General features: G+C 59.9%; 1 protein-coding gene across 1 annotated transcript; it reads right to left on the bottom strand.

Moving 5' to 3' along the window:
- Window positions 1–31: 31 nt before the first annotated feature.
- LOC117979020 (spectrin beta chain, non-erythrocytic 5-like) lies at window positions 32–26,564 on the bottom strand. The gene is given in 48 exon segments (XM_063595063.1): window positions 32–166; window positions 1,408–1,498; window positions 2,394–2,479; window positions 2,601–2,692; window positions 2,825–2,911; window positions 3,320–3,391; window positions 3,723–3,857; window positions 4,175–4,276; window positions 4,362–4,538; window positions 4,788–4,977; window positions 5,112–5,317; window positions 5,580–5,735; window positions 6,312–6,434; window positions 6,437–6,523; window positions 6,771–6,975; window positions 7,096–7,292; window positions 7,933–8,072; window positions 8,075–8,117; window positions 8,372–8,558; window positions 8,757–9,013; window positions 9,092–9,226; window positions 10,124–10,270; window positions 10,412–10,502; window positions 12,107–12,279; window positions 12,940–13,017; window positions 13,257–13,445; window positions 13,652–13,814; window positions 14,059–14,180; window positions 14,320–14,433; window positions 15,234–15,348; window positions 15,440–15,555; window positions 17,357–17,452; window positions 17,587–17,778; window positions 17,893–18,041; window positions 18,507–18,675; window positions 19,085–19,189; window positions 19,618–19,767; window positions 19,947–20,150; window positions 21,385–21,564; window positions 21,787–21,897; window positions 21,990–22,104; window positions 22,919–23,064; window positions 23,326–23,461; window positions 23,846–24,003; window positions 25,036–25,152; window positions 25,389–25,589; window positions 25,836–26,022; window positions 26,383–26,564. Coding segments are annotated over 48 exon segments (6,687 nt in total). The 3' UTR covers window positions 32–153.
- Window positions 26,565–27,986: the final 1,422 nt, after the last annotated feature.

Raw genomic sequence — 27,986 nt, 5'->3', positions numbered from 1 at the left:
GAAGGAACTGTCTATTCCAGAAGCTGGGCCTGGGGAACTGGGTTGAAGCAGCCACGGGAAGGAGCCCTTTTGCCTGTAGCTGAGTCTCATTCTGGTCCCTTAGATGTGTCCTCGCTTGTGCCCCTGAAGTTTGGTGTTGCACTGGGGTTCACCTCAGGGATCAGACCTGTTGGGAAAATGGAATGAATTTAGTAGGGTATGGCCACCCCAGAATCTTCTCCAAACAAACAAACACTGGTGCCCCTGCCCTCCCCTGGACCAGCCAGCCTCCTAGAATAAGCGTGGGAGTGGATTACAGAGCTGACAGGCGCTGCGGCAGCGACCACAGTGACGGGTGAGTGGGTGGGAATTGCCTCGACTTTCATAACCCAACTCGACGTCTGTCAGCTGGCCTAGCGGCCCCAGCCCTGGGTTAGAGACAGCAGAAAAAATGGCTGTCCTGGTAGCCTCAGGAGCCACTGTGTCCAGGACAAGGCCTGTCCCGTCAGCAACACATCATCTAAATCAAATCATATGTTGGGCTCTGCAGGACTGGGAGCAGATGGTTACACTGGAGACCACAGCCGTGGCTGCCACCCCTCATGGTATGAGCCCTCCAGGCACACGGCTGTATATGCGTGTGCACGTCTAGGCACATCCTGGCATGGGGCCCATGCATGGAGGATTTGCCTGTCTCCAGTCCCTCCTCCACTTTCACCTAACCTCAGGTGTCCCCTCCCCCTGGAGAGCCTGAAGCCCTCTGGTTTGGAAGGGAAGGAGATGTGGGTGAGGGGGGTTGAGCATCGAAATGATGCTGGGATCTACAAGGAGGGACTGAGGAGCCAGGTAAGAGCCTCCTGCCCCCGCACATCCACCTTCGCATCTCCTCCCTGGCCTGCAGGCCGGGACGTGCTGGCCCTCTCCATTGCCATGGAGTGGGGATTGGGGAAAGCAGGGGAGGACCAGGTAGAGAATGGGTTGGAACAAGGGTGGGGCAGGGTCTGGCTGTCCTGCCAATGTGCTGTGCCTTGGAGAGGGGAGAGGAGGGAGGAAAGTGAGGAGTGCACGGGAAACAAACCCAGGCAGGCTCTCAGCACTGGGCAGAGGGAAACCTGGCTGCTCCTCCCACAAGCAGCCGAGCAGGAAGGGCACAGGGAGCCTGGGCAGCTTCGTCTACAGGGTCCTCACACCAGAGCATGGAGTGAGCCCTGGGAGGGGACCACTGTCGAGTCTGTGGAAATCTGGGTTTTGTGGCCTGGATTCCTCTCAGCTGAGAGTGGGCAGGGGCAGCTGAGGGTTCCAAAAGCCTTTCCCTACAGCCCAACAGAGTAATTCTGAGGCCCAGAACCTCAGGCTTCAGAGGACAGCGCCTGCCAGCCACTGAAGCCCAGGGCTCCCCGCCCTGCTTCCCCCACCCAGGTGTCCCACCTGAGTAGACATCCAGGCCGGGCATCCTTGGTCGTGCACTCATTCAGAGAGCTGACAGGTTTGGCTTTGAGTTCTGGGCTCAGACTCCGGGCTGCAGAGCAAGGGAATAACCACTGTTAGCCCGGCCCAGACCATCTGCAGGCGCCAGGTCTGGCTGCTCCTTCCTCCAGCTTCTGGAGGCTCAGCACAGCCTTAGGCAGCCTGGCCATGCCAGGCCCTTCCCACGTGGGGGTGTGGGGTGGGCTGAGCACCTGTGGGCAGGTTTTTTCCCCCATGCATCCTGCCTCTTAGGAAACTCCTCACAGGTGAGTTAAGAAAGGCTGAGCCTTTCTTAGGAGGTGGGGGATTCCGGAATGTCGAACAACTCAAGATCCCTTTGGGTTTCTGGGAAGACAGACTCCTGGGAGGAGAGTCCAGGGGAACCAGTGACAGAGCTAGGATCCCAGACACATTCCCTGAACACACTGTCCACACGGAGCCTCAGCAGAGCACGCTGACCCCGGAAGAAAGTCCAAAGGGTTGTCTCTATATATTCCTCCAAGTAGAACCTGGCTTGCTTACTGTCTGCAAAACAACTCGAGGGTGGTGACATTCAAAGTTGTCTGAGGACTAGAAGGTTAGAGAAGCACCCAGATCAGAAAGAACAGAGCCTGGAAAGCCCTTGGAGGAACACAGTCCATGAGGATTGTGGCAGGAAGGGCTTGGGGCAGTCTGAGTGGCAGACTCCAGAAGGGGCAGAACAGGACCAGGACACAGCTGGGGGTTCAAAACTGGCCCCATCTCTGCTAATTAGCGATGTGATCTTGGGCAAGTTGCGTAACCTCTCCAGGACCTAAATTCTTTGAGAAAAAACAATAAGTCCCACTTCTTGGAGGTTAGAGATGCTAACTGTGAAACCTCCCTAGGATGCATAAAACACTAGGGGCCCAGGAGCTTGGGGCCCAGGGAGTTGGCCGCCCTCCCCACATCCTTCCCCTGAAGCCCACCTGCAGTGCTGCCCAGGGCTCGCCACCAGCTCTCAGCCTGCTCTTCGGACGGTGCTGCAAACAGGATCTCTGCCCCACTGGTCAGCCTGGCACCCACACAGTCACAGGTCAAACTCCACTGTCCCTTTGGGGACCCCCATGCCTCCAGCCCCCGCTGAGCCAGGTGGCTGCTGGGGGCGATGCCGGAGTCCATGTCTCTCCGCTCACCTTAAGGAGAATGTGTGTTTCCTGCCATGGCGGCCCCGCAGCCTCTCACACCGGGCTCCCGTGAGGTCAAGGAGGGCTATGGAAGCTACTTTCTGAGGAGAGATGAGAGGCAGGGGTCACTGCGGCCATCTCAGCTTTTCCCTGTGGGGTCCCTCTGTCCTGGGGCCCCTCTGCCTTGTTTCCCAGCACCCTGATGTCTGCATCTCCCCTACCCCGCCTGGTACCTCCGCTGCCATCCTCTCATCCAGGAACAGGCTCAGAGAGCTGCCCTGCAAGGTCCCGCGGCAGCTGTCCCAGGAGCTCGAGCTAGGCTGTGGAGAGGAGGCGGGAAGGTCGCATGAGCCACACGCAGGAAGCCAGAGCTAGGGCCTGTCCACGCCTCACCGTGTGTCTGGAGCTTCCCAGGAAAAGCGGTGGATTGGACCAAAGTCCCAATGGGGAAAGGGAAGCCACAGAGGGGCTCTGACGGGAAACCAAGCAGAAGGGGAAGAGCAGGTGGGGAGGAGGAATCCCAGCACCTCCTGGGGGGGTGGGTAGGTGGGGGTGGTGGCAGAAGCTGGGAAGGGTCCCAAGGAGCCAAACTGCCTGGACAGCATGGTGGGGGGTGGCATCTGCCCAAGTTCACAGTGCAAGGGTGCCAGGCCCAGATGGCTCTTCGAGCCACTCAAGCGCTGCTGCAAGTGGGGAGCTGCCTGGAGAAGGAATCTCCAGGCACTCACCTGCCTCCCGCCAGGCAGCAGGTGCTGCTTGAACTCCAAAGACCCCTCCATGGTGGGGGTACCCTTTGCATCCTGAAAATGCAAGATGGGGCCCAGAAATGTCAGGACCAGCACCCTCAGGAAGGTGGGCAAGGCACCCACTGCCCCCGGCTCTCTCTATTCCTCCCATCCAAGTACTAACCAGGCCTGACCCTGCTTAGCTTCTAAGATCAGATGAGATCGGGCATGTTCAGGGTGGTATGGCTGTAGACAGCCATCTTTATTCCTAATGACCTTCAGCTCCTGTGCCCGGGCTCCCAGCACTGGCTCCAGGGTGTGGGCCCTCACCCCCACAGCCCCAGCCCCACTGCATGCTCCAGGGAGACCACGGCAGGGGTGCCTGCAGCCCCATGGGGACACCTGCCTGGGGGTCCCTCGTCTCAGCCAGCTGTGCTCCTAGCCCCTGGTGTCCAGAGGGCCTCCACTGAAAGGATGTCAGCGAGCTGCCAGCTCTCCCGGGCTTCAGCTCCTGTGGCTGCAGCAGGAGCTCCTGTTCCATCTTGGGGAGTGAGCAAGGTGGGCAAGGTGAGCCAGGTCAGGGAGACCAGCCACACCTCGGGTTCCCGTCTACCTCCCCTCCCCCAGCCCTCCCAGTCAGAGGGGGCCTGCCTGCCCATCACTAGCTCTTTCAGCTTTGGCTCTAGAGGCTCACACCCAGTCCACAATGGTGCCTCTCCCACCACCGCAGCTGGCCAGGGAAAGGAGCAGGTAAGGCAGGGCCGGGTGAGGGCTCAGTGCCCTGGGAGACACTGACTTGCAGGCTGAGAGGGACTGTTCCCCCACCAGCCCTCAGCCCCTAGCCGAGGCAGTCGTCACCTCTGTCTTCTGCATTTGGGCAAACTTCTCTTCCTGGGCTGCCAGCAGCTTTTCTAAGTCCTGGTGTCTGTGCAGCAGCAACTCCACATCTGACACTGAGTGCTGGAAAGAAGCATGTTCAGGTGAGGCCCAGCTTAGGGGGGGCCCAGAGCCTGGTAGCCAGCTAAGGGGCAGGACCCCCACTCACCCCATAGTCGGGCTTCAGCAGGAGGCCCTCCCGGCAGGCCAGCCAGGCCTCAGCCTGCTCCAGCCTCTGCCGAAGCTTCTGCAGGCCCCAGCTCTCGGCACAGCGTTGCCAGCGCAGGGCCCAAGCCTCCTCCAGCTCCTGCAGCCGCCCTTCCAGCTCCTGCAGGCACTCTGTCACCTGGTGGGGAGGGGCTGCTATGGGTGACAGCTTGGGTAGGGCTCCCACCATGGGCAGGGCAGGGCTGGAGAGCCAAGTGTTAATGGAAGTGCAGAGGGAAGGCTGTGAGACCCGCACCTGCCCCTTCCTAGCCTCTCTCCCTGTCTGCGCCCAGCCTTCCTTTCCCGCTGGTTTCCATGCCTGTGAGGGGCCCTGGGCAATCAGGCTGTATCCCGAGCCCAACCCCAGGCCCACCCTCTGAGTTCACACCTCCGCAGACATGAAGTGGCTGTTGTCCACCAGCTGTTGTCCTTCCTGCCGCAGGTCCTGGGCTTGAAGGCGGCACTCCCTGATTTCTTGCCCCAGCTCTTCATGCTGCCCAAGGAGCTGCTCAGCCCCCGCCACGTCCTCAGCCAGCTCCTCGGAGGACGCCAGCTCCTGCCTCTCCTGTGCCCATGCTCTGTGGGGCAGGGAAGGGAGCTGTTGTCAGGGCTGGCTGGGGAGCAGGGGAGGGAGGGTCCAGCTCCCCCAAGAGCCAGGATACCCCCACCCCACAGGGTAGAGCTGAGCCGGCAGCTGAGGTAGGACACCTACAGCAGTTCCTGGCAGCGCCCGAGGAAGGCATGGCCCTGTGCAGCCTGCGCCAGCCACTGGCCTCACTCCTGGGCCTTCGCCTGCAGGGTGGCCCAGGCCTCCTGTACCTTGGCCAGGCCCCCCGGAGCTGCAGGATGTAGCTGGCCCAGTCGGCAGGCCTCCGTCTGTACCCGTGCCACCTCCTTCTCCATGGCTTCCAGCTCTCTCTGCAACCAGAGCATGAGATCAGGCCTCAGTCCCCCAACTGAGCCGATGCATGCTCTGCATTCAGGAGCACCAGGCCTCTCTGAGGAACCACCTCCACTCTGCTGCACAAGCTGGGCCAAGTCCTAGGGCCCCTCGGGGAAGGATCTGGGTTTCTGGAGAAGAGGCTGAAGCAGGCTGGGGTGGGAGGGCTGAGATAGGTCCCCTCAGCCACCGCCTTCGGGCAGGGGCTCAGACAGGCAGGCTGCAGGGCGTGGGCCTCACTTCCAGGTGCCTGTGCTGTTGCTGCAGGGTCCGCACAGATGACAGGCTGTGGCCTCCGTCCTCTCCCTTCATCAGGGCCGTCTTCTCCTGCATCCTTCCCTGGAGCTCAGCCGCTGCCTGCTGAAAGCTGTGGACCTCATGGGCTGCAGCCAAGTTCTGGGAGAGGAGAAAGGACCTGCTCAGGGCTGTTCTCTGCTCCCAGGATTCGTTTCTCCCTGGAGACATGGCCTTCTGGGCCACCTCCTTTTGAACAAGGAGGACCATGGGGCTTGATGTGTCCCCAGGTACAGAAACCATCCTCCATGCTGCAGCCCTCAGTGAACGTGATGATATGAGTCTGCGGCAGGCCAGGGGGTGGGGAGGGCGGGGAGAGGAGAGGGCCTCGTGCATCTCAGGGAAAGGCAGACGTGAGGTGTTGGGTCCACGTGAGGGAGCAGGCCGGTTCTCGGGGATCTGGCTGGCCCTGGCAGTACCACCTGCAGTGCCTCTCATGGGGCTGGGGGACCGGGTCAGCTCAGGAGGCAGCCCCAGCCCAGGACCTACAGAGATGGAATGTCCGGGGCTGCAGCCAATTCCTGGAAGAAAGCTGAGCAGGTGAGGGAGAAGACGCATTCACTTGAGGCCATCAGGGTGTGTGTCTTGTTGGAACCAAAGCCTGTGGTAAGGAGGGCTTAGAGGGATTTTTTGAAGACTGTGACACCCCTTAGCTTGGCCCGGCCTGTGATCACCTACCTCTGTGCGGGCTTTTATTGCTTGGTCCAACCTCTCCCAAGCGGCCTCAATGCAGCTCCTCTGGGCTTGGATGTGGGGATAGCGCCTGGGTGCACCCCGCTCCAGGGTGCACCCCGCTCCAGGGTGCCTGCCAACTTCCTCAGGGCATACACCTTGGCCTGGCCCAGGCTCTGCACTTCCTTTCTGAAAGCATCAAACTTCTCTTCCAGCACCTGCAAAGGTATGAGGCCCAGCAGGGTCACTCGAGATGGTATCATGAGCTCTCAAAGCTCATGAAGAGCTCAGCAGACTCTGATGGCTCTGAAATCCCTCAGCCCAGGTTCTGGAACCATCGGGATCCTCCCTAGGACACCCTCTCCAGGCTCCTTTCTGCTGACTCCCCAGCAACCCTTTCATCCCAAGGCAGGCCTTCCTCAGCCTCTGCCCACTCCCCGTGAGGTTTGCTCAGGAGTAACTCACCTTGACACCCTCCAGGTCCTGCCCGTAGTCCTGGGACTCGGCGGTGGCCGCCTTGGTGGTCAGTCAGGCGTCGAGGAGCAGGGTCTCTCGCTCCAGCTGGTGTAGCTGCAGCTGCTCCTGCAGGCCGTGCCCCCTGGCCTCCGCCCTCCGCAGCAGCTCTGCGTGGGCCTCCTGAACTGCCTGCAGCTGGGCTAGCACCTTGGGGCTGTGGGAAGAGAGCGACAGTCTGGACTGCAGCCCTTCCTTTCCAGGCTGGAGCAGTCTCCTGCCATCTCTGTAGGGGGCTTCTCTCTGCTCCTTCCCGGATGGTGTGGCTTCCGCCCACCTTTCTGGGTTCTTCCTGCTCTCCAGGAGTGCTGCTGTCTGCTGCAGCCGCTCGATGCGTGGGCTGAACGCTTCCAGGTCTCTCTTGGTGGCCTCCAGCCGCCGCAGAAGGGCCTGTGTGGCTTCAGCACTGTGGCCCATGTCCTCGCTGTCCAGGACATGGCCCCGCTCAGCCAGCCAGGATCCCGCCTCCAGGAGCTGGGGGTGACAGAGTGGAGATCCGTTTTCCCGGGGCACCCTCCAGGGCTCAGGATTTACAGCCACGATTCTCAGCCTGGCTGCACAGGGGAATCACCTGGGAGCTGTCATGCTCCCTCGGCCTGGCCCCACTCCTAAGCAGCCTCATCTGGTCCGGAACACAGCCAGAGCGGCAGTGTTTTGTAAAGGGTCCAGGTGATTGCTTTTTTCCATGCAAAATAGACATTTTATTCTTGGTTCATAGGCATAGATTTTGTCACTTAAAACCAAGTTTTAGCAAATATTCCTTGCAGTGTTTCTCCCTCTCATTTATTAGCCTATTTACTTCAGTTTTTCTTCCTTTACCATTGTATTCACCATCGTGAAGTAATTGAGGTATAATTGTCCGAGTGAAGGTTCCAGGTGATTCTCATGTAAAGCCCTGGTTGAGAACCACTGATCTAGAGGGAAAAAAGACAAAAGCCAACCCAGCCAGCAGCTGTGTTCTGGGAAACATGTGGAAGGAAGCCCTTGGAGGCAGGAGACCACTGAGTGGAGGAGACGAAAGGTGCCCAGGCCAGGAGCCCCGGAGTGACCTCCCGGCCGCACTCGCCCTGTGTTCCAGGCCTGCCTGCTGTGCCCTGCCCATCACTCCCCTTACCTCAGTCAGAAACTGCTGGGCCTCCTGAGCCTGCTGCAGCAGAAGCCGCCTCCACGCCGCCTCTGCCCGCAGGTGGGCCATGGCCTTCTCCAGCTGCTGCACCCGGGCGGCCACCTCGTGGGCGGCAAAGTGCCCAGCACCACCCGGGTCAGAGCCTCGTGGCTGCTCATCTCACTCTCCAGGTTCTGTGGGGGAGGAGGCAGGAGGATGCGGATGTTGCTGACCCTTGGGGGACTCCCACAGTTGTGCTTGAAGTTTCACGGGACCCCACTAACTTGTCCCCAAGGAGTTCCCTGTCCCCATGACTCCCAAAGAATCCAGGGCATCCCAAAAGCCCCCACAGGCAGAGAGTTCCTGGCTGGGCCACAGAGAGTGCCGTTTGCTTGGCTGAGAAGCCCTGCTCACGTGCGAGGCCGGCCCTCCCCGGGTGGGCCCACACCTGGTGCTGCTCCTGCAGGTGCCGCACCGCACTCAGGCTCTGGCCATAGTCCTGGGCAGTGGCCAGAGGCAGCTTCTCCTGCACCCAGGCCATTTCCTCGTCGGCGTCCCTGAAGAACTTCAAGAGGAGGCTCTGGGCCTCCAGGGCCATCCTGCGCTCCTGCAGGGGCTCCCTCAGGCTCTTGAACCTGCAGCGGTGGAGGGTGGGACCAAGGGAGGCAGGGACCAGGGTGTCAGTATTAGGGATACCTGGTGACACAGATCACCCAGCTGTGGCCCTCACCATGGGCAAGGGGAGAAAGTGAGAAGACATCAGTTAAGAGGGCAGGGGTGGGGGTCCCTCCAGGAAGGCAGGGAAGAGAAGCTGAGGGCACGGGTGGATCTACCTCTGAAGCAGCCGCCGGGCCTGCTCTTCTACATCTTGGGCAAGGCAGTGGCCTTCCCTCACAAAGGCCTGGGCCTGGCCCAGCAGTGCCTCAGCCTGCCTGGCCTTCTTGTCCACTGCTGCCTCCAGCTCCCTCTGTGTGCCCAGGAGCTCGCCCACCCCAGGCAGGGCCTGGCCCACAGTGGGGGCTCTCAGCTCAACCTCGATGGGCTCCAGCCAGTTCTCCGGTTCCTCCATGCTCCACCGCAGACACAGAGCCTAGGGTAGACAGTGAGGTAGGCAGGAGGGGAGTGGCCTGGAGCCCGGCCAGCCAACCCTCGGCCTGCACAACCTCACCTCACAGGCCTTCTGGAGCTTGGCCACCTTCTGGGAGTTGTCTTGCAGCTCACCCCAGAGTGCTCCCAGCTCCTCCAGTCGCTCCTGGATGGCCTCCAAGGCTGGGTGGCCCCCCTGCAGCAGCCTCTGTCCCTCCTGCAGCCACAACATGAAACACACCTTGTGGACTCAGAACTGCCGGTACCAGGGCACTTGTGTTGACTCTGACCACCAGCACTAGAGCTGCAGAGTCCCTGCAGTCCAGCTGCATGATCTTGAGCAACTTTCTTTACCTAAGCCTCATTTTCCTCATCCGTATCATAGAAAAAATAATGGTTATTTTGTTTAAATGAGATAAGTCATATAAAATACTTAGCAGGGTGATTTATATCAGAGGGAGCCAGCCTGGGGTCAGGACCTGCCTTTGCAGGTGGAAAAGAGAATGTTTTAAAAAGTGCTATGCTGGGCACAGTGGCTCATTCCTGTAATCCCAGTACTTTGGGAGGCTGAGGCAGGTGGATCGCCTGAGCTCAGGAGTTTGACACCAGCCTGGACAACATGGCAAAACCCCATCTCTACCAAAAATACAAAAAAGTAGCTGGATGTAGTGGTGTGGGCCTGTGATCCCAGCTACTTGGGAGGCTGAGCTGGGAAGATCACTTGAGCCTGGGAGGCGGAGGTTGCAGTGAGCTGAGATCTTGCCACTGCACTCCAGCCTGGGTGACAGAGCAAGACCCTGTCTCAAAGTGGCTATGTTTTGACTCCTTCCCTCACAGGACTGGTGGCTATGTCCTGTTCACATCAAAATGTTATCTTTAAAATTACTGAAAAGGTGCCATTTTTGGAGAGGGTGCCCACCCCCCCCCCACCCGCCGGAAAGCAACTTCTTCTCACTACACTTCTGCCTAAACAACCGCTTAGCCAGGTGCCTGCACACAAAAAGTACTGGATAACGCTGGCCACCGTTACTGTGGTTCAGCACCAGCTCTGGGGCACTGTCCTGTGTTCTGCCTGGAGAGCTGTCCCACCACCCTCCTGCCTGCAGGGCCTCACCCGCTGCAGCTCCTGCTGTTGGTGCATGCTCACGTCCAGCTCCGCCTGGAAATTCTGCTGCTTCTGTAACTGTGCTGGCAGCATGGCTGTGTCCAGCAAACCCTCCTCCAAGGCCACCAGGTTCTTCTCCCTCAGCCACGCAGCCACCTGGGCACGTGGGGAGGACAGGCCTGCTGTCCAGGGCTTTCCCCTTCCCCTGACCTCTGGGATACCCCAGAGGAAGGGTGGCCTTTCCCTGGGTCGACTCCTTCCCCACCATGACCGCCTCCCTCTCCAAGTGAGGTGAACCTCCTGGGAGTCCTGCAGGAAGGCCTGCAGCTGCCGGAGCCCCTCCAGGCGATGGCGGCAGGTCCCGGCTTGCCTGAAGAGCGCCTCCTTCCTGCCAGGAGGAGAGGCTCATGGGCCTGGAGCCACCCCCGGGGCCAGGTGGGGTGCCCGTCCAGCCTAGGCTTTCTCGGGTATGAATATACTCCGAGTCTGGAGTTTCCTTTGGAATAAAGATACATTGCACTCCCCCTCTGTATTTGTGTCTGTTATGCGCCGGATTTTGTACCCCCAAGTTTGTTTTTGTTTTTGAGACAGAGTCTCACTCTGTCACCCAGGCTGGAGTGCAGTGGCACAATCTCGGCTCACTGCAACCTCCACCTCCCGGGTTCAAGCAATTCTTCTACCTCAGCCTCCCGAGTAGCTAGGACTATAGGCTCACACCTCCAGGCCCAGCTAAATTTTGTATTTTTAGTAGAGGCAGGGTTTCCCCATGTTGGCCAGGCTGGTCTTGAACTCCTGACCTCAAATGATCCACCTACCTCGGCCTCCCAAAGTGCTGGGTTTACAGGCATGAACTACTGCACCCAGCCTGTACCCCTGAGTTCTTATGTTGAAGGCCTAACTCCAGAAGTGTTTTTGGAGACAGCGTCTTTAAAAGAGGTAATTAAGTGAAAATGAGGTCATATGGGTGGGTCCTAATCCAGTGTGACCTTGTGAGAGGAGGCAACTGGGGCAGACACAAGCACAGGGGACGATCTGCCTCCTGCAGGAGGGCAGAAGCCAGGGGCTAGAAGTCAGGGTGGCACTGTGCTGGGGGAAGCTGAGCCTGCCAGGAACCACCTAAGGTGACTGGGGGAGGGGGTGGTGACAGAGACCAGCAAAGCAAAGTTTGCATTCTGTTAATTCAAAGACCTCCACAGGTACCCAGGTGTGGTCCACCTGCAAGAATGGAGAGGGGGTGGCCCCGACCACTGCCAGGACACCAGCACAAGGAGCCATGGCATTTGTGGGTGCTGGTTGGCTCTCTGATCGGCTCTCTGAGAAGGACAAAAGCCCCCACCAGTCTGGGATCTGGCTTTTGACCGTACCTGCCTTGATCTAAAAGTCTGAGGAGCTGCATGAAGCAGCCAAACCCGATGAGCTTTTACAGGGAAAAAAAACTGCAGAGCTGGGGTCTCATGGGCCATGCAGGTCACATGCATCTGTGTCTGAACTTCAGTTAGATGAGCTAAGACTTCTGCTAGCCTGCCTGTGGGGCCAGCACAGTGCTTTCGTCCTCATCACAGCCGTTAAAGCCCAGGATGTGAGGCTCAGCTGCCGTGAGGAGGAACTTGTCTGAGTCCTGCCATTAGTGGGCAGCACAGGGACTCAGGGCTGTGACCCTGGAAGGCCGATGCTTGACCTCTGTGCCCTGAGACCTTCCGTTTCGTGAGATGATTTCCTCTTGGTCTCCTAGCATAAGCCTCTCTTTAAACTCCCTTTGATCTCAACTGAATGAAGAAGGAAGTGGGATTTTCCACGTGGTGTTTGATGTCCATAACAGGCAGACACATTGCAGGGCCAGGGGTGGTGGGGACCCCCGGCATCTGACCTCAGTCCTTGGACAAGGCTGGTGAGCCTGGGCCAAGTAGTGGAAGGGTGGGAAGGGAAGAACCGGGATGCCAGATGCCTGTGCCAGCCTGCCCACAGCACCCCTCACCCCAGAGCCACCACTACCTCAGAAGCATGGCCTGGCACCTGTCCAGGGCACTCTGGGCCTCAGGGTGCCCACCCTGGTGCAGGCCGCGGGCCGTGGCCTCCAGAGCACTGATCTTTCCCGCCTGCACCTCCAGGTCCCGCTCCAGCATCTTGTGCTTCCACAGAAGGGGCTCCATGGGGGCCAAGGGGTCCTGGTGGGAGTGGGGAACCCAATACTGTCCATGAGCCTCCCCCTCCCATCCCAGGCTACCTGCCTTCCCACGTAGAACCATCCTACCAAATGCTCATCCACAGAGCGGCTGCTCCGCCCAAACACATCCCTCACATCCCTCAAGGCTGTTTCCAGCTTTAGGACAGTGATTCCCAGCCAGGGGAGGCATTTGGATTAGGGATCAAGAGCCAGAATCTCTGAGGCAAGCAGAGCTTTTTCATGTAAGGTGAAAGCTCCCTCCTCTGCACTCCCTGGAGGACCATGTTAGTCCCCAGTTATCCTCTGAGGTCTCCTATAAGTTACACTCGTCTGCTTCAGGGTTGGGGCAGTGGCGGGAAAAGCCAACCTCTAGGCATTTGGGAAGCGAGGAGGGCAGGGGTGAGGTGGCAAGAATGGGTCAGGCCCACACAGGCACTCTAGAAGCTCCTTGGTGTTCGCGGTGGGGCCTGCCCACAGCTGCATGGGAACTGCTCTAGATGACGGGTAAGTAACTGCCCAGTGACGGATGTGGCCCAGGGTGGGGAGATGGCCCAGAAGGGGAGGATCCCTGGCCTAGGGAGCTCAGGCAGCACTGGCTGGTTTGACCCCTAATGCTGCTCTTATAATTCCCCCCTCCTGCCCATTCCTGCTGGGCACCTACCCATAGACCCTCACTGGCTAGGGAGTCTTCCTTGCTGCAAAGCCAACGTTCCATCTTCTCCACTGAGCTCAGAAACAGCTGAGAACAAAGGAAAAGGCAAGAGACAGTCGGTGGAGGGTCCAGCCACTGCAGTTGGAGTGACTGTTCCAGTGGCACAAGTTAGGGAACCAGGGTCCTGGAAGGCAAGAGTGCTGAGTGGTGGGGAAGTCCCTGGCACAGCAGCCCCTCCAGTCTTAGCCTTGACCAGAGGCTGTGGGGTCAGCGCAGGCCCTGTTCGGGGGGGGCGAGATGCAGGCTGGGGATGGGACTGTGCCTGCCTGTAGCTCCAGGGCCTGCTGCAGCTGTAGCTGATGCTCCTGCCAGGCCCCTTCCAGGCTGCTCAGCTCCTGTTCTAAGCCAGCCAGCACCTGGCGAATGTCGGAGCTGAAGGTGTGCCCCGCTGTGAGCAGTCGCTGCCCAGTGCTTCGGGCCAGGCTGATGCTGTCTGTCCAGGAGTCCAGCTCGGCCTGGAACAGGACTGGGCTCAGATCACTGGGGGCTGGAAGCAGCCCAGCAGGCAGGAGAGAGGTGGGGAAGCAGCTGAGGAGTGGAAGGCTGGAGGAGATAGGCAGGGCGGGACACTCAGGAGGCCCAAGAGCAAGGAGATGAGAGGAAGGGGAGGGCAGGGCGGAGCTGAGAGCCTGGGAAAGGCTTGGGCCAGCTGCCCATTCACCTTGCACTCCTGATGCTCTTCTAACATACACCGGGCTTCTACAGGGCTGCGAGGAGTGGGGCTCGTGTCCATCTGAGCCCGCAGCCTCTGGGCACTGACCAGCAATTCCTGCAGCGTTGCCTGGAGTTTCTGAGCTTGGTGCAAGGCATCCAGCGCCTCCCTCCTGCCCACAGCACTCATCAGCTAGTCGTCAGGCCTTCAAACCCCTCTCCCCCATGCCCACTGGTGTCTTCTGTCCCTTAATCCCCTCAACCACAGGAGGGCCCACGGGCTGGGAGTTACTGGGAGGACAGTACAGTTATTTGAAGGGTGGAGAAGGAATCCTAGGGGAACACGGGCTGAGGGGAGCTGTGGGGACTGAGATGCTGGAGGATGGGTCGGCAAGGGCAAGGCCTGTGGGTTCATACCGCTTCTGGGCCCTGCTCCGGAGCTGCCACCAGCTCTCAGCCACCTCCTGCTGCCTGTGCCTGAGGCCGTGGGCTGCCTCAGGGCTTCTTTGGCAGAGGCGGCCCACTTCACGCTCTAGGGACTGTGGGGGAAGCCGGGGTCAGAGGCTGGGGCAGGGGAGCTCTGGGCCACCCTGGCATCCCAAAGCCCCTCCTCCCCACTTGTGCCCAGAGTCCTACTGAGGAGATGCCCTGGGCCCAGCTCTACAGCCAGCTACGCACCTCTACCTGGGCCTGGATGGGGTGCACTTCCCGCTCCAGCTCCTCGTGTTTCCGCAGCAGCCTCTGCACGCTCTCCAGATCTTTCCCACAGTCCAGGGCCTGGATCAGGGCTTCCTGGAGGAGGGGCATGGCCAGTTACCTGCTGGGCCTTTGCTTCGGCTCCTCCTTCCTGGCAAAGGGCCCAACCAGTGGCTTCTGTGTGCACAGCAAGTCCCCAGCGTGATTTCCTGGCCCCGACTTTGAGGGCCAGAGATTTCTTCCTTATGTGAGGGGGACGATTCTGAGGAGCAACTCTGGATTTGGAGTCTCCTCTGAGGGAAGAACCTCACGTGTGTGCTGCTTCCCTGTACAGTCTCACTCAACTCTCATCCCTTGAGGAGCGAGAAAGAAAATAGAGCAAGGATGGACAGACAGGCCTGTGCTGTCATTTGAGGGCAGAAGCCAGCGGAGGAAACAGCCAGGCATGCCCAGCACAGGCAGCAGCACCTGTTTCACACAAGGGCTTCCTAGACCGGGTTCTAACTCTGCCAGATTCCAGCCCGGGGCTCTGTGGTTATGTACACAGTCCCAGGGCAAACCTCCCGAGGGTTTGGGCTTCCTCAGGGATGGGAGGAAACAGAGAGTGTGTTTTCTGGCCTCTGGACCTGCCATGTATCTGGGGACCAGATCTGGGGGAGAAAGGAGACAGGGAATCCCCCACTGAGCTTGCAATGGGTGCTTCTATGGTCCTGAGTTGATCCCGAGGGCCAGCCCATCAGATGTCCCTGGTGCAGACTGCTGGGACCCACCTCCAAGTACCCAGCTGAACAGGAGAGGCCAGTGAGGGGGGAGACGCATGGGAGACTCTAGGCAGCGCCCCCTCCCCTGACTGCATTTGCTCACAGCCCCGACCGGGACCTCTTTCCACCACGTACCTTCTCCTGAATCCTCTTGGTGACATTGTCCAGCTCTCGGGACAACACGTGTATCTCCAAGGCCCCTTCGAGCTGCTGCTGGTACCGGAGCAGGTTGCCATGGTAACTCGCCCACCTGGCCAAGGGGGTGGTGGTGTCATGTGGAGCCTGAGGTGGCCTTCCACCCCTCTTCCCGGCCCTTTGGTTCTCCCCAGCCTGGGACTGGCCTGTTGTTGAGCTGGCTTCGCCGCTGGCAGATGATCTTGACTTCCTCAGGGTCCCGGTTCTTGAGCTGCAGTGACAAGTCACTGATGCTCCTGATGCAGGCATCACCCACTGTGTCCTGCAGGGGAGATATGGGTGAGGGCATTGGCACCCCCCATGCACAGCCCCTTCTTCCCACCTCAGCAGGCACTGGAAGCATGCCTGGGCCCCGGAGCACGAGGAACTGCATATTTGGGCAGTGGGAAGAACTGCCTCCTGCCTCCTCTACTGCGGCAGGTCCCTGAGGTCACCCCGTCCAGGTGAAGTGAGCAAGATCAGCTTGGAGCCTGCAGCCCCAGAGTCATCTCTAAGGCCAGAAAATGGGATCCCTGCACTGGGTACCATGTAGGAGGGGGAGAGTGGGCACATGCTTACTAACAGAGACTCTTGAGACGGAGTCTCCCTCTGTTGCCTAGTCTCCCTCTGTTGCACTGTTGTTGTAGTGGCACAATCTCAGCTCACTGCAACCTCCACCTCCCTGGTTCAAGCGATTCTCCTACCTCAGCCTCCCGAGTAGCTAGCACTACAGGTGCCTGCCACCAAGCCTGGCTAAGTTTTGTATTTTTCGTAGAGACGGGGTTTCACCATGTTGGCCAGGCTTGTCTCAAACTCCTGACCTCAAGTGATCTGCCTGCCTTGGCCTCCCAAACTGCTGGGATTACAAGCGTGAGCCACTGTGCCCAGCCACAGAAACTTTTAAAATGAAAATTCAGCTTCTTGGTTGAAAAGAAGCAAAGGGAGGTTGTAGAATGGAACAGTGAGCTCTGGCTTCCTGGGGTTTGGGTGTCCCCACCCCAGGACTCGTCTGAGCTGAGGCTGGTGCTGCTTGGACACTGGATGGGGTTTAAAGGTACACAGGGAGGGGTCCACCGCAGGGTGTGGTTGCAGATCTCCTGCCTCTGGCATCTGTAGAGCTTGTTTAAATTTCCAAAGCACTTTCCTATGAAGTGCCTCATGCAAGGTAGGCAGGGAAGGACATTCCCCTCCTTTTATAGATGCCGGAGCAGAGCTCAGAGGCTAACCTGGCTCCTTTGCGGCAGAGCCAGGATTCAAGCCCAGCTCCTTTAGAGTCTAGCTCTCTTCCTACTGCAGTATCTGGCACAGCGTCTGTGAAATTCCACCATTAACAAGGGATGTCTTAGGTTTAAGCACTGCCGCCTCTTAAAAAGTAATACATACATGTACCGGGGGACAAGGTTAGCACATTTGGTCTTTAACACCTGATTGTCAATACATTTGCCATTTTTTTTCCCTGTATACCACATAAGAGAAATAGATGTTTGGCGTGTGTATGTGTGAGGGGGCGGGTGTGGGGTGAGGAGAAGACGCTGAGACGCCGAAATAGTCACACTGAAGGTGGGCGCTGATTATCTGCCACACCCAGGCATATGTCCTATCTTTTAAAGATTTTTTGAAATAATTATAGATGCCCAGGAAATCGCCAAAGTCCTGCAGAGAGGTCCCTGTGCCCTTCCCCAGCTTCCCTTACAGCAGCATCCTATATAATGATAACATTAAAACCACAAAGCTGACGTTGGTGTAATACTACCAACTAGACCAGACCTCATTCAGATTTTATTAGTTTTTGCAAGTACGCATCTGTGCGGGGCAGTGGGGGATAGGTCTATGCAGTTTTATCACAGCTAGAGACTCACGTACCTGCCACCACACACGTGCTCTCTTACCTCTGAGGTGGGTGCTACCCCCATTCTAAAGAGGAAGGAGTGAAGGCGGGTGAGAGGAGGGAGCCTGCCCGAGGGCATAGGAGGAGCAGGCATGGCGCCCACGCCCTGCTCTACAGCCCACACTCTTTCCCTGCTCTCAGTTGGATTTTCAGTGCCGGATGCATGGCCAACCTCTACCCAGCAAGGCCCCCTTACCCCGGCCGAGTTTCCTCGGAACTCGCAGAGCCACCGTCAGAGCTGCAGGCAGTGCTCCAGGTCCTGGCCCAGGTCACCAACATTCATCTTCACCTCCTGTGAAGGCCGAGGGTGGGGAGGGAGCGCTCTGAGCACCAGCCCAGGCTCCTGGCACCTGCTGCTGGGGATCCCTCCTGTCAAGGGAGGGCTCCTCCCCCCATCTCTCAGCCCCCACCCAGCTGGGGCTACACCTTCTCCTGGATCCAGGCCTCTGCAAGGTCCACTCTCTGCAGGAACTCCAGGAAGTTCCGCCTGTCCTCCAGCTCCTGACCCCTGAGGGCCATTGCCTGCCTCAGGTCCTCCCAGTGCTTCCGCAGGCCCTGCAGCCGCTGGGAGAGCTCTCCGGCTCGAGGGTGACTCTGTGCCAGGAGAGCCTCTCCCTTCTGGAGGAAGAGAGGGGACACAGGACATCTTGCCTGCTGCACTTCCTCCTAAGACTGACATGGCCCCTGGGCCACACTTTGGGGCAGGCATGGGGCTGAGGGCCCTATTGTTACCTTGGCAACAGAGGTCATGACCTCCTCATTGGCCTGGACTTCAGCCTCAAAGGCCTGGTGTTTCAGCAGGGGCTTCAGCTTATCTCTCAGGTCCCCAGGAGGGATCGGCTCCTTCAGCTGCTGGGCCCACGCCTGGATCCAGTCCTCAGACGGGTGGGGGTGGGACATGAATGCTGCAATGTTCTGCAGCCTCAGGCCCCAGACGCCACAGGCCTAGCCCCCAGCCATTCCCAGGAGGCTGGCCTCAGGGGTGGGGCGGGCAGCACCTGGTAAATGAGCCCTGAAGGTTCCAGCTCCGGAAGGTTGCTGCAGGAGGCAGCCGGGCAGGGCCTTGGGTGGGCTCTCGTTTTGGAGGTGTGGCCCCTACTCCTGGGGCCCTGGGCTGCTCTGCTCCCTTCCCCACCTCTCTTGCCCTGGCGCTGCTAGAGCTCGGGACACTGGTGGGGTCTCCACGCAAAGGGGCTTAGATCCCATGTTCTGGGCTCCAGCACAGCCTCTGGGAAAGCCATCCACCCCCGAACCTGTTTCCGCCTCACAGTGTTGCGGTGTGAAGGTGGCTGAAAACTGTCGAGTGTGGTTCCAGTGGAAGGCCCTGGGCTGGGGGTGCCCTCTGACCTGGGTTGCGGCCTGGGTGAAGCTGGCCATCAGCAGGGAGGCATGCAGGGTGTGTCCCCGGCTCTCCGCCAGCTCCTTCAGTCTCACCCGGCGCTGCTGCAGGATGGGAAGCCGGTCCCGCACCCAGGTGCGCCGGAGCGTCTTCAGCCGCTCACGCAGGGCTGCCTCCTGTGGGGCAGGGGCACAGCTGCTGCTCTCCCACCCTGGGCTGGGGCAGGGCCTGGCCTGCAGGGCTCACAGTCCTTTCTTTGAGGGCCCCAGAGCCCTTACCTCAGCCCCATACGGCTGAGGGGTGTCTGATCCTCCCAGCCACAAGCCAGACCAGTCTGCTCCCCAAGGACCACACGGTGTGGACAGAGCCGAATGCCCCGTGTGGGTCTCTGCAGTGTGGCCCATCTCCCCCTGGGCCCTCTTCTTGAGCCACACATACAACTTGCTCAGTCAACCCCAACCAGGCCCCCAGCCTCGCAGGCTCATCAGCACTGCCTCCAGGAACGCACCAAGCGCCCCGTGACCCCCTTCAGGACTCTCCCGACCACCACGTTCTGACCACGCCCAGGCCTCCTGACTCCATTACCTTCTTGTCCTGGGCAGTCAGAACCTTCAGGAAGACCTCGTGCTTGCAAATCAACTGCTCTACCTCTTCCACCGAGCTCCCCAAGGCACTGGTTTTCAGGGAGACCTGGATCCACAGAAAAGTCAAAGAGGCCACCAAGCCTTCCAGCCAGCCAGCCCCTCCAGCTGCAGTCTGTGCCCATGGGCACTCTGGGTATGGCAGGGCCTTAGGAGTGCCCACTGAGCTTGGCATGGAGCTGTGAGGAGTGGGAGTCCAGGTTGGGAGGCTGCGACACCTCAACCTCTGCACCATGTGGGGAGCATGACCAGCCTCTGGCCAACTTCCTCGGGGCTCAGTCTGGGATAGGGGCTGGGGATGTCAGTGGACGCTCAGGGGCCTCAGCACTTCACCATGGCCACCTGGAAGGACTTGTGCACAGCTGCCTCATATTAGAGAAAAAGCCAGAGAGGCGGGAGGAAAGGGACTGAGCAGAGAGGGGAATGGAAAGGAGGAGCAGGAGGCTGAGCGGAGTGTGAGGGCGGGAGGGGACCTGCCTCCTGGGGCACGAGGATCTCCTCCAGGCGGCCGCACTCTCTGAGGAAGAGCTGCTCCTGCTGCTCGGCCTGCAGCCTCTCTTGCTTCCGTGCCCAGGCCTGATACACCTGGTCCCGCTGGTCCTGCAGGGCTCGAAGCTCTTCCTGGACCTGGGGATGGACACATGAGGAGCCTCAGCTGGGGAGGGTGGTGTGGGTGAGGTGAGGACTGGATCCTGAGGGAAGCTCCTGAGGAGAGGCCAGCATGGCACAGTAGGATGGGGCACCAGGTGGCCAGGCACAAGCTTGGTCAGCTAGGGTATGTGGGGGCACCAGGGGAGGGGGCCCACCTCCTTGGTGGGTGTCCCTGCAGCAAGAAGTGCCTGCTGGCCCAGCTGGGTGGCCTGCTGCCACAGCTTCTCCCGGGCCTCCAGCTCCGCCCGGAGCCACTGGTGGGCACTGAGCTTCAGCGGGCCGCTGCTAGGCTCTTGCGAACTCCCCTCCACCTGCAGGTCCTGGCGCATGCGGGCTGCCCAGGAGGCGTAGTCACGCACCTGATCCCGGGGACATGGAGGGAGAGCCGGGTGAGGGCTGGGCTGGGCAGCAGGAAACCAGGTGCTGAGGCAACTGCAGCCCACCTGAGTCCACTCACACAGCCCAAGCCGACCTGGGTCAGGGCCTCGGGTGAGGCACATGTGGCCCTTTGTCACTTGGTTTCTCCGTTCTCATCCAACCCGATCCTCCCAGAACCACGAACCCCCTACATGAGCCAGACCCTCACCACGACACATCTCTGCCCTTTGTTCCTCCTGCCTTCCCATCTCTACAGAGCTCACCTGGATGAGGCCATGAGAGGACTGGCGGCTAGCAAGATCAGCCCCATCAAGACTGCTTGATGGGGAAAGAAAGTTCACCTGCTCTTCAAAGGCCCCTTGGCCGCCTTTGCCTGGCAAAGCCTTCCCTGGTATTTGACATTGCACTGCTCTCCTTGTTCTCTGAATTACTAATTTAACCCTTACAGTCTTCTGCTGATTTGGGTACAACTATACAAGATTGGTGCTGGAGGGACTTCAGGCCCTTGTCCAAATATCTCATTGCATGGAGGAAGGAAGGGTAAATGGCACAAAGAGTCTTGTAAACTCTAAGTGCATGACAAACCCAGGGTTAAGTGCCTTGCTCAAGCTCACACTGCTAGCAAATCAGCAGTTAGGTCCCTAAACTCAAGCCTTTTTGCAGTGTCAGTTTGGGCCTCCTGGTCTGCCAGGTCCCAGGACAGTGGGATGCCGGGGACATCCCGTGGCCAGGACCTACTGTCCCAGTCTGATTCTCTGGGTTTCGGGCTCATCTCCCCAGGAAGCAGGGATCCATGAGGGCAGCAGTTCCACTGTCCATAGCTTCTATATTGCCCTCCTCTCTCCACCCGTGGCTTCAGCACGGAGCTGAAGACAGACATTAAATAGATACTGACTGATCCAGAGGTCACTGTCTAACATCTGGGTCTCCAGTTATGAGCTTTCCTGGGCAGTTCTTACTCCCAGCCCTGGCTGGGACGCTGCATGACTGCCCTGCCACTCACCTTGCTGGCACTGACCCAGACCCTAAGGTGTCACTGCTACGCCCATGTGCTCAGCCCCTGACCAGCCAGACTGACATCCCGTGTGCTCGTGCTCTCCCACCCGAGTCCATGCTTCTCCCTCCGGAGCTGGAGGGCCTCATGCGTGCATGCCCATGCATGGTGCAGCACACACACATGCACACACACGCCACCCAAGGGGCAGAAGCCCTCACCGCCGTGCGGAAGCGGGCCAGGAGGCATGCCCGCTCCAGCTGGGCCCTACGCTGCTCCATGCGTCACTGCAGCACTGCCCACGCCTGCGTCACAGCTTGCTGCCTCTGCTGCACCGCATGGGCCTGAGGCCCCGGACACAGCTTCTGCATCCTGCCTGCAGTCTCCAGCAGTTCCTGCAGCTGCGGGAGGGGCAGGGAACAGGGAGGCAAGGGTCATGTCCTCCTGATTATCTCGCAGATGTATCCCTCGCCTGGGAACTCTGGCCCCCTTGGGCCATGTCCTGCCATGCACAGTAGGCCCATGGGAGGCTCTGAGGGAGAGTGGAAAATCTAGAGGAACAGGCGGGCCAGCCTGAGGGGGCTGCAGGGGCCTGGGTCGGAGAGGCAGCCAGCTGGGCTCACCTGCCGCTCGGTGCCCACGAGTTCTCGCTCCAGCCCCTGGTGGCTTCTCAGCTGGGCCTCCAGCCCACGCAGGTCCCGTGCCACATTGTTGGGGAGGCTCGTGGCTTTCTCCTGAGGAAGGGAGAATGCCGAGGAGATGAGGGATGGAGGGTGGGCACTGAGCCTGGAGTGTATCCACTTCTAGCCACCCCTCCGGCTCACACCTGGACCTGGGTGAGGACTTCCAAGAGATCTCTGTGAACTCTGAGGGTGGTCTCGGCGTCTCGGAGCACGTGGCCTCAGGCCTGGGTCAGCTCCCACAGCTCCGACCAGGCGGCCCTGCCCACGGCGTGTGGAAGACCAGCCGGGGATCAGCTGCCGGGCTGTCTCATTCCTTCCTCCCGCTAGGCCTGGTCAGCCCGCTCCTCTCTGAGTTGTATCGGGACTTGCCCAAAGCTCCTCCTTCTTAAAACCTCTCCCGCCTGTGGCCCTGCCTACGCACCTTCTTCCTGGGAGCCTGTCTTCTAGCTTTACCATGAATTCAGTGCTTTGCTGCTGTAATGCTCGGCACTGCATGGTATCTGTGCTGTGATACTCCTTACATCCTGTGCTTTGACTCATAGTGCGTCACCCAGGTTATGATCACAGACGCTTTGTGGGCAGAGGCCACATCTCTCCGTTCCTCGCTAACTCTGCAACTGGCTGAGCTCCTAAGGCTTCTGCCAGGCCAGGCTCTGGGCTAGGGGTTATGAGCAAGTCATGACCTTGCCTCAAAGCTCACAGGCTGGGAGTGGATCCAAATCAGCCAAGTGGACAGCTAGGAACCACACGAGGCATGGGCTGTCCCGAGTGAGCATAGGAGCTGGGGTAGCTCAGGGGAAGGCCCTGATGTCTGGCCCCACCATCTTCCCACAGCTCCTGCTCTCAATCCTGGGAGCAGGACTCTGACCTGCACACCCAGCCTCACCTCCCTTCACAGACCAGAGCCTGTGGCGGGCTCAGCTTCTCTGCAGCTAGGCCCCGTGCAGAGCCCTGTGGGCAGCCAGGGCCAGCGTGGCCCTCACAGCATGCCATCCTCTCTTACCACTCTGGGCCCTGCCTGCCCAGCTCCTTCCCCCAAACCCCATGCTGGCCTGGCCCGCTGGGCACTCACTGCAGATCCTGCTGCCTCTGACGGACCATGGGGCCAGCACTGTGCCCACGCTCTAGCAGGCTCTCTGCCAGCAGCCGGCAGGCGGCCACCCGCTGGCTGCCCATCTCCACTTGGTGCTGAAACTTTGCAAACTTGGTGCAGAGGTGCTGAGAAGAGGGGAGTGGGTGACAGGGTAGCCCCCGGCTGGTTAGGCGTCAAGCAGCCTGGGAATTGAGGCACCTCAGTGCCCAACTGGGTGATGTGGGCTTGGACAGCCACGGCGTCTGCCCGCTCCACTCAGGAGGCCCCACCTCAGCCAGGGCTCACCGCTCTGCTGCCACCTTCTTCCTCCGCCCCGCCAGAGCCAGCTTCCCCACCCCATAGGCTCTTCCCCAGGGCACCCTCCTTGACCCTGGCCCTCTTCTCACCAGGGCGTGCTCGGGGTCCTCCCCCAGGCTCTCCCCTCCTTTGGCTGCCTGCTTCTGGCTTGCCAGCCAGCCCTGCAGTTCCTCGGCCTCCCTCAGGAACTCGTGCAGCCTCAGGGTCCCCTCCAGTTCCCGGTCCCTGTGGTGACAGTCCGTGGTTCCCCAGAAGTGAGTTGCCCACCCCCCTGGGGGCCAGTCGGGCCAGCCAGAGGGGCCAGTCTGAAAACTGAGGTTACTCATGGTCTCTGTCCAAGCCTGCGGCTCACGATTCAGGGAGCAGTAGACACAGCAGTGCAGGTGTAGGGGCAGAGGAGGGTGTGGACGTGGGGAGATGGACTGCAGGGAGTTGTGGGGCCTCACTGAAGAATTTATGGAAAGAGGTGAGCAACACACACCCTTTTCCCAATGCATCTCTACAGCCTGGGGTCATGGGTTCTGATTGACTTTGGGCCATGGAATGGGAACAGTCAGCTGTGGCTAGGCCTCCTGTACTCACTGATGAGAGGGGTTATGGTGTCCTCACCGTGTGGCCGCCAACTCCTGCAGTGCCCGCAGCTGCTCCCGGAGCCTCTCCCACACCACACGCGGCTGCTCAGGGACTTCGGGGCCAGTGAGGGTTTGGGCCGTCTGGTCAAGCTCCTCCATGGAGCTCCAGTAAATGGCTAGTTCCTCCTGTAGAGCCTATGATGCATGAGGACCCATGCCAGGCTCAGCCTGGGTGACTCATCCACCCACCTGTCCGTCCCCCACCCATCCAGTCACCAATCCCCATCCATTCACCCACCACTCACACGCCCATCCATCTACCTCAACTCATTCATCCACCCACCCAGCATCCATCTACCCATTACTGATGGAGTTAGTACTTATTGTTCCATAAAGTGAACACCTGGTCTGTGCCCACTGAGGGCTCATTATTTAGCAGGGAAAGGTGAATGCTGGCTAATCTGGGCCAAGGAAGGGAGGGCACAGGAGGCATTAGACTGGACCCCAACATCCATGTGTAAGAGAGAGGCAGAGTTAAACAAGCTGTCCAGTATAGCCGGGAGATGGGTGCTCCGTGAGGCCAAGGCTACAGGCCTTTAGAAAGACCGTCTCTGAAGGTCCTGTCGCAGAACACACTGGAACTGGGGCTGTGCAGGAAACATGCCCAGACAGGAGGACAGTTCAGTGACAGCAGGAACCGGGACTGCCGTGGGCTCCAGGCTTTGAAGCTTGTGTGGTTCTGGGAGTCCGAATTCAGGAGTGAGGAAGGGGACTTCGAGACCTCCCTCCCTTCAGCCAGGGGATGTTTGTGGGAGGAGGTCGGCTTCATGAAGGGCATTGGGTTAACTCAGAGGATGACGGGTAAAGCCTGGGAGGAAGACACCTGTGGGAGATGTGGAGCGGGCTGGGCAGGTGACCTTGACAGAGGAGAAAAGTGCCAGGGGTGGGGTAGAGAGGAAGCAAGAGGAGGCGGAGAAACCCCAAGGCCACAGGGAGAGGCAAGACTCGTAAGAAGATGAAGGGAGAAAGCGTGTACATCACAGTGCCCAGGTTGCCTTGGAAGAAGGGGCACTGTGGGATCTGGGTGGGCAGTGGGGATGGGGCTGTCTGCGTCTCCAGGAAGCAAGAGCAGGGCTCCGTGCCTCTGAGAGAGGGAGGGTGACAGCCCTCTCCCCGTGGTCCATCATCACCCAGACCACACTGCAGGGGAGGCTCAGGACGTGGTACCTGGTGCTTGTTAATGAGCCTGAGGGTGGCTGCCTTGTCTCTGCCATAGTCCCGACTGCTCACCAGTGGCCGCTTCTCCTCCACCCAGCCCTCCAGCTCTGACATATCCAGAAAGTACTGCCAAGAGTGGGGCCAACTCACCTGGAGGATCTCAGACAGGACCCTCCGTCAGCCCTGGAGACATCTGCCCCTGCTCTCCAGCATCAAAGGGGCTTCTGTGCCCATAGGGGCACCCATCAGCTCCCAGCCCAGAGCCCCCACCACTGATCCGCCTCCCTGAGAGTCCCACAGGTGGCCCCTCAAGGAGCCCTGACTTCTGCCTCTTCCCCCAACCCCACCTCTCTGCATCCTACCTGCTGGAAAGCGACAGCCTGCTGCAGACACTGGGCCTGCGCTTCACATGCCCTCTCCAGCTCTGCCCAGTGGCCTTCCAGCTCCTGGCACTGCTCCACGATGTGTTGGGCTTGGGGGTGCCCTGAGGCTGCTAGGCTCCGCCCAGAACTCAGCACCCATTGCACCTGCCCCTGGTGAGCTTTTACCTCCACCTGGAGCTCCTGCCACAGAGTGGCTTGAGAGGCTGTTGCTCTTAACCCAGGGGCATCCGGAGCAGAGCCATGGATGTGGCTCCAGGCCCCAATCATGGCAAGACCCCCAGGGTCAAAATAGCTGGGGCAGAGATTTGGAAATTGGGATACCCAGGGGTGAGGGCTTAGAGGCCAGGACACCTGAGTAGGGGCAGAGGGTTTCTAAGGTCTGGGAAGCGGATGTCGGTAATCCTGTAGGAAGAAGAGGGCTATTACCTTGTGCTTGTGGTGAAGGCTCTGGGCACCATTCAAGCACTCGGTATAGCTGGTAGGGCTGCCATGGGGCATGTGCTCGGCTACCCAAGAGAGCTCCATGTTGCTCAGGTGGCAGAACTGGTGCAGCTCCACTGAGGCCTGCAGCTGCAGGCCCCGGATGGCCAGATGCCCCTGCAGAAGCTCCAGTCTAGGAGGAGGAAGAGATTGGAGAGGGTGGGAACAGAGTGAGCACAAGGCTCCTGGTTCTCTCCTTGGCCAAGCCAGGGCCCGTGAAGAACAAGACCAGGGAATAGAGCAAAGCCCCATCTGACAAAGGGAGGCAGTGGAAGGGCGCCAGGGCCCCACCTCATGGCCTAGATGACTAGCCTGACCGCACTGTGGGGGTCCTGCTAAGGAAGCATAATGGGGTCTCCGACCCTCCTATCCCAGAATGACTCTACTCATAAGGGAGGAGGTCTGGACACCCCGGTCCTGTGGGTGCCATCTTGTGGGACCTTAAATTCACATGGAGGAGTGACACACAGGTGGGTGGGAGGACAGACCCCACCTCTGGAGGTGCTTCTGGGTCTCTTCCAGGATGGCCGAGGAGGCGGCCACACCATGGGCCTTGGAGGCAAGGGCAGCCATCTTGGCAGCCAGGGTCCGGCTCTCACTCTCCAGCTGTTGGTGCCGTTTCTGCAGCCTCTGGCTGGAGCGCAGGTCCTGCGCTCGGGGAAGTGGGCGAGACATGTGAGCATCCACCCATCATCCACTCTGAGCACTGATCACCCCTGTCCCTCCTCTTTCCCTACACCTCATACCCCTCCTGGCCCCCGGCCGAGGCCCAGGCCTCGTGGCATCAGCCCTAACACTCCCTTCTTGCCAGGAGGAGTTCTGTTACGAGATCAAGCATGGGGACCTGGCCAAGAAGTCCCTGGAGGTCACCGTTTGGGATTACGACATTGGAAAATCCAACGATTTCATTGGTAAGGGGGCATAGTGGGAACACCGTCTCACTGTGTGCCTGTCCTGGATCAGGCCACAGCCCCTCTTTCCTGGTCCATGGGGAAAGCTGGAGCCATGGACCACCTGCCCCTAGGTCAGACCTTCTCCAGCCTGACCCTTGTGCCCCAGGAAGAGACAGGCCCAGAGACGGAAGGAGTTCTGGGAGGGTCACACAGCACTCTGTGGTGGAGCACAGACAAGAGACAATGATGGGCAGTGCCTCGGGCTGGACTCTGAGCCCTAGAGGCCCCAAATTCCCAGTGGGCCTGGTGGCTGTGCATAGTGCGGCTGCGCGGCCCTTTCTCCCCTCTTCAGGCCCCCATTCCTTGACCCCTGATGCTGCCTCTGCACCCTGCCCCTATCCCTGCCCTGGTGGAAGAGAGACAGGATGGCTGGGCCCTGACGGGGCCAGAGTGTGGCATGGAGGTCAGGTCCTGTTCATGCTCAGAACCCAGTGGGCAGTGGGAGAGGCTGGCCTTCGAGCACAGAACCTGGGAGGGGGCATGGGCCCCACGCCTGGGAGTTGGGGGTCCCTGTGCCCCAGCTGCCCCTCCTGTCCTCCTGCAGGTGGTGTGGTTCTGGGCATCCCCGCCAAGGGGGAGCGCCTGAAGCACTGGTTTGACTGCCTGAAGAACAAGGACAAGCGCATCGAGCGCTGGCACACGCTCACCAGCGAGCTCCCAGGGGCCGTGCTCAGCGACTGACGCCCACCCGCCACTGCTACCCCTGCCGCCACCTGCGCCCAGCATGGCCGGCCCCGGGCTTCCCCAGCAGCCACCAAGGCCTGTGGCCCCCACACTGGGGGAGATCCAGAACCCCTGCTTGGACACAGAGCCACTGCAGCCCCCGCTCGGAGGACGTGGAGGGCTCAGCCACTCTGGGACGGGGAGGGCAAGGAGCTGGGGTGGGGGGCTCTCAGCCCTCTGGGGCCCAAGAGGCCGGTGGTGGAAAGAGACCTCAGCACCTGCCCAGGGGAAGGGGACACGCCCATCTGGGAGCAAAGACCCTTCTAGAGGCCAGCCCTGGCTGAGAGGACAGGAGTGTGGGGGCGCCTTGGCAGACAGTGGGAACAGAGGAGGGAGGTGGTGAGCAGACAGACAGGTGGAGGATGGGACCTTGAAGACTGGCTGCTCCAGCCCAAGAAAGCCTGACTGCATCCCTCATCTC

This window comes from Pan paniscus, chromosome 12 (assembly GCF_029289425.2).
Source record: "Pan paniscus chromosome 12, NHGRI_mPanPan1-v2.0_pri, whole genome shotgun sequence".
In the NCBI taxonomy this organism is placed as follows: Eukaryota; Metazoa; Chordata; class Mammalia; order Primates; family Hominidae; genus Pan; species Pan paniscus.
The sequence above is the reverse complement of the archived record's forward strand: the minus strand, read 5'-3'. Positions and strand labels throughout refer to the sequence as shown.